General features: G+C 30.7%; 1 protein-coding gene across 1 annotated transcript in view; it reads right to left on the bottom strand.

Annotated features, from left to right (window-relative positions):
* Positions 1 to 9768, bottom strand: part of LOC106457206 (myosin-VIIa) — a 135781-nt gene that overhangs the window by 32364 nt on the left and 93649 nt on the right. The window contains exons 27-32 of the mRNA XM_013916600.2: positions 7948 to 8065; positions 5832 to 6134; positions 5123 to 5350; positions 4596 to 4769; positions 4063 to 4082; positions 2415 to 2578 (exon numbers count right to left, since the gene is read on the bottom strand). Of these exons, the coding sequence (XP_013772054.1) occupies positions 2415 to 2578; positions 4063 to 4082; positions 4596 to 4769; positions 5123 to 5350; positions 5832 to 6134; positions 7948 to 8065 (1007 nt within the window). The remainder of the gene's footprint in view (positions 1 to 2414; positions 2579 to 4062; positions 4083 to 4595; positions 4770 to 5122; positions 5351 to 5831; positions 6135 to 7947; positions 8066 to 9768) is intronic.

A 9768-nucleotide genomic window follows, 5' to 3' on the forward strand; every position in this document is an offset into this window, starting at 1 on the left:
ACTTGCTTTCTCCAGGGACATCATTTTACTGGTACAAAAATGGTAAGAAAGAGTTTATACCATACTTTTCACAAGAAGGCTCACTGGTTTATTTCAACAATATTACTGAATTAATACCAATGCTAGGAGCTGCAGTCTATGAACCAAGTGAGTGGCAGTTGTTCATTGATTCCTCTAAACAAAGTTTAAAAGGTGTTCTCCTTCACAAAGGTAACATATATGTATCTGTTCCTATTGGTCCTTCGGTTCACTTGAAGGAAATGTACAAAAATCTTGAACTTCTTAATAAGGTCAAATGCAAAGAACATGGTTGGCTACTTTGTGGAGACTTAAAAATCCTTTGCATGTTGTTGGGTCAACAATCTGGTTATACAAAATTTTCTTGTTTTCTGTGTGAATGGTACAGCAGAGCATGAAATCAGCATTGGATAAAGAAGTAATTGTCATGCAGAGTCAGCCTGATACTAGGATCATAAAACATTGAATGTGAAAGTTTGGCTGATACAAAGAATGTCCTATTACCTACCCTTCACATACAACTGGTCTTGTTGAAGCAGTTTGTAAAGGCCTTAGACAAAGATAGTGACTGTTTCAAGTATTTATGTGGGCAATTCCCAGCTCTTTCAGAAGAAAAACTTAAAAGAAAGGATTTTTGTTGGACCTCTGATTAGGAAATTGACTTTGGATGAACTGTTTGAAAGGACAATGAGGAAAGTTGAAAAAGATGCATGGATTGCCTTTAAAGATGTTATTGAAAACTTTTTAGGAAACAACAAGGACACAAATTACAAAAATATTGTCAATAACATGCTCAATAAATTCAAAGAGTTGGGTTGTAATATGAGTTTGAAAGTTCATTTCTTACACTCACATATTGACTATTTCCCTGAAAATCTCGGTGCCGTCAGCAAAGAACAAGAGGAAAGGTTTCATCAAGACATCAGGGAAATGGAGAAGAGGTATCAGGGAAGGTGGACACATCAGCATGATGGCTGATTAATGCTGGTCATTAAAACAAGATAATCCAGATGCAATACATAAAAGAAAGACCACAACACGTAGTTTTGAGACTAAAATACATAGATTTCAAACAAAAAAATACTCAAGATGAATGAGGATGCATATTCGTTTGACATCAATGTTCTTCCCTTTTTTTCAGTTTGTTTGTATTTTTGTTAACAAATACATAATAATAAAAAATGTTCATCGAGGTAAACGATATAATAACTTGATCTAAGTAAGAGTTTTTTTTTATTCCCGATTTGTAAAAAAATCCTTTCGTGATAGAAAAAAAAATGAATATTATTTTTGAAATCTGTGTAGCTGAATTATGGAAAATCCATTATTAAAACCAAAACAACTTTAATGAAGTTTAAATTTGTAGGCCAGTGTTATTTTTCTCCATGAAGAAAGTTATCACCATATGAAAACATGCCCTAAAATTTCAAGAGCCAGGAACTGAGTAAGCATTCAAGAAGTGTGAAATTAGATACTGAATTTAGGATTTTACAAGTGAAAACCTAATGTATCTTACTCAATCACACACATTATACTTTTAGATACACAACAGTAATACAAGCTGAACTTTACTACTGTTATTTTAATTAAAGTTAGAGACAACACCTCATCAATACACCATTAACCAGTTAGTTTAATAACAAGTATTAATACATCACAAAACAATATGTATATTGCCAGATCCAGAGTTCAATCAAGTTGGAATTAAGGAATGGTACTTTCAGATAATATTAAATCTAATGTCAACCACAGTTAAATGAAATACAATAAGAACAAAAATTACCTACCACCAGTTAAATTAAAACACAAAGCTAGTTGGGTTCACACCAATTTATATAAATTTGGTTAAAACCCTAATAAAGTATAAAATATTAACAAACAATAAATTAATTTATAAGTATTTAGAAATTCAGAAATATATGTATTTGAGAAGTTTAAAGACTAAAAAAAGGATAAAGTACAACTCCTAGACACCCTTTGGATGTAAAGACATTCTAACCACATGACAATGACCAACCACTGATCAAAGCAAATGTGTTATGAACTTAAGTAATTTTATAATGTCAGTTTGTCTTTATGAAAAAAAAAATTATGCATAATATTTTCAAACATAGTGTATTAAAATGTTTTATTCACTACCTGGAAGATGAATGATACAAATTAAAAAATATTGTGTTGAACCAAAAAAAACTTCATCAACTTTCAAGAAAACTTTAATTATAAAAATAATGTGAGATATTAAAAATAATGTATGTGAATGAAATATCCTCATCCCAAACAAATAACAACCCTTTTAACTACTTATTTTCTAATAACAGAGACAAGAAATGTATACAAAGTTTCACTAAGTTACACAGATTTTCTGAATGACAAAAATGTCTAAAAACTCAACTTACCTGTATAATCTTGAATGGCTATAACAAATCGTGACCGTGCCTTTAAGCCACTCAGGAAAAATTCAATTAACTCATGAATATCATCGGAGTTGGGGGATTGGAAAGTAAAGTCCTCACCTCTAATGGTACTAAGGGTGAAAGTCTGAACAAATGGTCGATTACCTCTGGGAAAATTTAGGTAAAAACAAGTTTTATAAAAACCTGAATATCAGTTGGAAAACATACACATTTAGTATAGTGTGTTGCATATCATGCTTTGAGTCACTACAAATTTCCAAATAGAACAAGAGTTTGCTACAAAGTAAAGTATTAACAAGTTAATAAGTATATCAATTTGATTTAATAAATTTGTAATGTAAGCAGTATAACATTAGTTAAATTCCATTACTTGTTCTTGTGGAAGTGATAAACTCTAATGCATATGTAAATTAAATTTCACAATCATCTAAATATTTGTTGATTCCAAAAGTACTTACTAACTTTTTTTGCCCAGAGTTATTATTATCGAGAACGAGTTCCACCTCTGAGAGTTAAAGAAGACATCGTAGACTATGCAAAGTTTAAATGGCCTCTACTGTTTTCACGTTTCTATGAAGCTTTACGTGCCTCAGGACCACATCTTCCAAAGAATGATGTCATTATAGCTATCAATTGGACGGGTGTTTATGTTGTTGATGACCAAGAACAAGTGCTGTTGGAACTGTCTTTTCCAGAAATTACATCTATAGTTAGTCAAAAGTAAGTAGGTGTCATTAGGATACAGTAAAACATCCATAGATACTAATAAGATGGTCCTTCCTTACAAATTCAGGTTGTAGTTTAATAGTGAATAGCTCTTAAGTAATATGAAAATGTAGTCAGTCACCCCCCTCCACCCAAAAAAATTTTGATATTGAATTGCAATAAACTGATAATTAAGGCTAGACTGTAAAAGGTTCACTATAATATAAGAAAAAAAGAGGTTAATTGCAACATTACTCTTTCATTAGGTATGATTTCTCCAAGCAATATGACACATGTTAAAAAAAATGTTTCATGTAATTATATAACAACAGATTAGCATCAAACAAAAAAGTTCTAGCATAGACACTTTGTCTGATCCATTTGGAGCTGAATATTTTAAAGAAGGAATTTCAAAGCTCAAAAATAGCATACTAAGTTTATCAATATACAATGAATTTCCAACATCAGAAACAATATCAGAAAGAAAAACTAATTAGAGACAAATGTTATGAAAAATTTAACTAAAAAGTAGCAGAACAAACATTAGCTGTGTGTGTACAATCTATTTAGAATCTCCTTTTCTTGGTCATCAAATTTAAAATGTCAAAATACTGATTGAATGCAGAGTTTAGTTTGGTTATGAACCAAATTTCAACAAAGCACTAAGGATTTTTTTTAAACTAACAATAATTAGAATATTCAGGACATTATACTTGTTTATACAAATGTTATAAATAATGTATTTAAATCAGTATTTCAGCATAGGACTATTATCCTTATAATGGTATGAGCCAAACTTTGAATACAACAAATCATTTGTCAAATTTGAAATAGTGCGAGTTTATATAGCATCTTATAAAAACTACATCAGCTAGAAATACACCAAGAAAATTAATCAGGATCATTGTCTGGTATTCACACTAACAACTGTCTATAAAACCTAAACTAAAAAAAAAAATTAAGATTTATAGATCTGAAAAAAAGTTAATGATTTATTAATGTACTTGGTTAATGATCAAAATAAAAACCAGTTCTAAAATTACAAGCAAAGACAAATTCACCAACAAACATTTAGTAACATATATTTCTGTAAATTGATTCGACTGTAATAATGTCTTCAGTTACTTTTTTTACTAAAATTAAAAATTGGGGATACTACAAGAAGCCCTGATTTTAGGAGATTATTAACATAAAGTTTAGATAATTTCTATCTCAATTTGCATATGCATCAGGACATTCTATTTCTGTAAAATAAATTTCTCAAACAGTTTACAAAAAATACCCAGTTCCAGTCAGCTTACAACCACATATTTATCTGCTTTTAAGATACAAAACTTCACATCTTTGAGTAGTTTGTAAAATATTCACATGAACTTAATTTTTTAAGATAGTGTTTTTGGAAATTAGAAAATACATAATTTTGCAGATGGTGACACATATCTGTTACATTATTCTCACCTTTTTGTAAGCTGCCACAATCAACCCTGCCCATTTTTCTATGGATTTCTCACTAGCTTGAAGACAATAATCTGGTATACAGTTTGGTAACAAGGCTCCAAGATGGTCCATTACAAGCTCTACTCCATGCTCTATATAATATTGCTGAGCTGCAATCATGGCCAAATCTTCTTCCTGTTAAGTAATAAAATGCTGTTATTTATAATCTCTATTCTTCCTGTATCATAAAAAAATACTTAAACCACAGTCATTTATTTAACATTGTTATTTGGTAATGAAATCTTCACTTACAACTCACTAACTATAAGCCTTTTTAAATAAGGTAGCCAATTAATAATAAAAATTTTCTCTCTCACAATTGTGCTAATAGTAATAATACCAACTTTATGAATTCTACTATTTTGGTGTTAAAAAAAACATTAAACTAAGCAAGAACGCATATTTAGCTGTTACTCCAAAATGTGAACTTTAGGAATGAAAAAAGGAATCTACGAAACTGCACAAATGTATGAGATGCACTAAATCACCTTATCACAGCGGTACTCTCCAAACTTTACTCCTCGAACAACTTGCTGGAAGATTAAGTTTGTTGCTACAGAATCTTCTGTAGGATCATGCCAGGGAGCAAAAATCTCTTTTCTGAAAAACAGCCTCCATGGAGCATTGCGTTCTTGTGCTCCTTGTTCTTTAGCATACTGTTCACACTGAGAAATAGCATCCATTACATGCTCACCTCCACTCCCAAGGGATGATACCTATAATATTTTAAAGGGACAATTTTATCTTCTTATAGATTCTTATTAGCAAGTGGCTAATGAGGTAAGTTATAGTATTTTAACTGTTTGTGTACTAAACTGATGATGTGATTTCTGTAAGTTTGTGAAAATTACTGTATTTCATCAAAAAGATGCCAGTATACCACTTATAGCAAAACTGTTATCATACTCTAGGAACCACTGTACGACACAGGAAATCTTATATTTCCTAAAAAACTTCATAATGATAGATTATCCTATTTGTAGGCTATGTTTAAATTCTACCAAAAAAAGGCTTTTTTATGTCAAAAACTAAATTAATCAATTACAATTTTCTGTAAAGGTTAACCATCTGTGTTCTTATACAGTGTCTAATATTCCTAACATATTAAGTAGAAGTTGGTTTACCTATTTACAAAAATATTTTTAAAAAATGGCTCAATTATATTATATAAAATGTGAAATGCTATCAAACAATGACCTTGTCAAAAAGGGCAATGTAAAGAGAGAAACCAAACTGATCCTGTAAGCCAATCTTGTCTGATAACTGAGCACATAGTTCTCTGGCTGTAGTAGCTGAATCAGCCAGCAATGTCTTAGTGTTACCATCCATGAATGTGATGGGTAGCATGAGAGGTTTCTTTGATTTGGTGGCTTGGAGCTCCAACCAGGATGGAGGTTGACCACGTGTTCCATGCATAAAAGTCCTACGTAACCTCTCTTCACAGTAAGGGGCATAACCAGGTGGGCCTTCTCGTATAAAGTTTAGAAGATACTTAACAAACTACACAAATTAAAGAAAAAGAGCAATGTAAATAAAAAAACTCTCACTAAACAGTGAAGCACATTAAATTAAAAAAAAAAAGAATACAAAATTTAAAAAATTTCTCTTCAACCATAAAACATTACTCAATTTTTTTACAACTTGTAACAGGTATTTTGACAGGAGTGCATATTTACACAATGAACATGATAACAAGAGAATGTTGCAGCTTTAATAAAGTTGTACAAAATCACTCACAGCCCCATATATTTATAACAATTACAATATCTTTTACCAGAAGCTTAGCTTAGTGATTCATGTTTTGCTAATAAAAATTAGTTTCTAAAATTAAAGACTGAAACAACAGAACTTCAAACAAAATTTGAAAATATACATAATGCTGATCATGAAATTGACATATTTGAGGATTAGATCTACATCAAAAATCCCCAATGTTGTTTTTGTACAACATAATATAGATTTAATACAATCTCAGAATTTTTTATTTCTACCTTTTCTTTTCAAAGATATATTTCATAAATATATATATATATATTTATATATATGTTTGCAAAGCTAAAGTTACCTGTGCTAGCTATCCCCAATTTTGAAGTGATAAACTTGAGGGCAGCTAGTCAACACCACCTACCACTAATTCTTAGGCTACTCTTGTCATACTGAATAGTGGGATTTGACATTCACTCTTATAATGCATCCATGGCCCCAAAGTACAAAGTGTGATTTGTTTTGGCAGTGATGGCACATGAACCATGGAACATTAAATCCACAGTATGGCATGCTAACAGTAACATAAAAGCGAGATGTACAATTTAACAATGAATAAATTCATAGTCTTAAAAAATTTCCAAGGTCTTAGCAGAATTACTAAATATAAATGGAGTGCTTTTTATATTTCTTAGAAATATAATGCAAAGTATCTCCATTCATCTTAGTAACACAATTTCTTGACTGTATATATTTTGTGTAGAATCCATTTTAATTTATGAACCTTAATTTGTTTGTTTTCATATTCAAAAAAGAAAATTTTGAGCATAAAATAGTCTCTGCAAATGAAACATCACAACATCACAAGTATTTTTTAATCACCGTTAATTATACTGTGTTGCAAAGAGAGTAAAGCAAAGACTAGAACTGAACATCTTAAATTAAGCTTTAAACTAAAAACATAATGAGAAAGCATCATAAAAATAAAGCACTACAACCGATATCCTTAGAAACCATACACCGGTCTATATTTATTGTTGCTACATATAAATAAATCAGTGATTATTACACAGGACATTCTTTCAGAAGATTAACATATTAATATTTTATTTGAAAAAAAAAGCTTTATGATTACACCTTTTACTGAATAACAGAAAGAGATGTTCAAGTAAAAATGTTGTAAAAAAAAGATCCATCTGAAAATTAAAATAATGTTTTACATCATGAACATACTCTGAAATAATCTTGTTTAATAATTTAAACAAGTGATTCATATTTTAAAGAAGACAAACATTAGATTGATGGAAATGTTACAAGATATTTTTTTCCACTCGACTACCTATGGTAGAAGATGCCTGCTCATTAAACAAAACCATTTTCTTACAAAACTTAAACAGTTGAATAAAGCTTTAATAATATTTTACAACATACAACTGTGTATTATTATTATTATTATTAAAAACTGCTTTTAAGTAGTCTTTTTCCATCAATAAAAATATTTAAAATATGAGTTTTATAATAAACAATTAAAGCAGAAACAGAAATATCAAAACATAAACAAGAAATATATAAAGCTAAAAATAATATTACGTTTTGAAAACCAAGTTACCTTCTCAGATGGAGCAAAACAGCCAACACACAGAGACAACAGAATCCACCCTCGAGCATGAGAACTTTTGTTGGGGTTGTTGGTTAGTTGTTTACATATTTGAGCATAGATCTCATCACTGAAGGAATGAATGACATATATTAATCATCACCATTAGTTTCTATAGGTAAAATATCATATGAAGATAAACAGTACACTGAGTCTTACAGTTTCTGGTCTTTATAAAACAGTATTCTCATTAACCGTAAAGACGGTATCTCGGAAAGCTTTCAAGTTAACATTTCCTATGTGCTTATTAATTACAAATGGCTTGCACTGCCAAAATATTCATAGAAAACTTCATAAAAAATATCTTATATACTCCAGTAATAACCGCATTCTTCTGTACACCTGAGTTGCATTGACAGGGATAGGAAGTCTTTTTGCAGAGTTAAGAAAAGATATAAGGCATTTATTTAAATAACATTTAATAGGTATCATTCAAAAGTTGTTTAGAAATAGATATTGTAAAGTTAATTTGTTATAAGTATTGATATTTTAAACAAAAAGTGTATTTAAATTAAGATTAAATTGGATTACAATTACAAAGTTACTCGTTTACTATTAACTTTAGGCTTAAAGTTAAATTTTAGTGGTTAGTTTTTTAAACTGATAAGGCATTTATTTTAAATAAAATTTAATAGTTGTCATTTGAAAGCTGTTTAGTAATAGATATCTTAAAGTTAATTTGTGATAAGTATTGATATTTAATGTAAAAATTGTATATAAATTAAGTTTAAATCATATTACAAATACACATAGTTAATCGTTTGCTAGTGTCATTAGGCTTATTTTAATTTTTGGTTAAAGACAGGAGTGTGCTTATAATATCTATAACCTATTATATTATTATTTGTATACAGAGATTAGTGTTGAATATTTAATACAGTAAGCTAGTGAAGTTAGATCAAACTTCTTACATGTTAGTACTAATAGTAATACTAGTACTAGCACATTAAATATAATCTTAACTTCATTACATTTCACACTTAAAATTACAGTCAATATAATTATCAGCTATGATGAAGAATAGTCTAGCTATTAAGAGTTCTCAGTTGATAAAGTGTCATAGATGCCAGGAGAGTGTTTCATTTGTAAACTCTGGGTTAAAGTGTACTTAAAGAGAGGCTAGTAGCCAGAATATACAATTTATTTGCAGGGTGTTCAGGTTAGAGGAGACATTGGAGTGTGTTTTTGGGTACAGTTGCAGAGGTGGAAAGGGAGAAATGTAAATTGCTTGAAGTGGTGGTGGGGCTTAGTGAAGAACTTAAAGTTCTGCACGCAAAGGTACAGTTGGCAAAAAGTATTTCAAGGGATTGGGGTGTGTGACATCTCCTACTCAGCGTGTCCACAAGGTAGGGGATAGTGGGACGTCCTCTTAGGAGGTTAGCTGTGAATAAGGGCTTGCCTGCATAAGTAGTCGTGGACCAAATGTCATAAGGTCACAGAGGACAAGGTGGGTCATCCTGGTGGTGCAAATGTCCTGGTCAAATGCCTCACATTTCCAAAGGAAGGACCTTACGGATAAGTTAGGGGTGCCATAAAACCTCTATTTTTTTACCCCCACTGCCTTATGGGTAAGACCAGGAAGTCAGAAGGCTACAGAAAGGAAGCCTCTATGAGGAAACCTGTCAACAACATGCACAGCCAGCACACTGATGGTAGGCCAAATTCCTGTCAAAGAATGAAATGAAGAAACAAAAGGAAGGCTGTAATGCTCGAGGCTCTAAAGAGGAAAAGGCACAAACAACTTGTAGCTCAGAGAAGATATCTCTGAATGAC

Source organism: Limulus polyphemus, unplaced genomic scaffold (assembly GCF_000517525.1).
Source record: "Limulus polyphemus unplaced genomic scaffold, Limulus_polyphemus-2.1.2 Scaffold303, whole genome shotgun sequence".
In the NCBI taxonomy this organism is placed as follows: domain Eukaryota; kingdom Metazoa; phylum Arthropoda; class Merostomata; order Xiphosura; family Limulidae; genus Limulus; species Limulus polyphemus.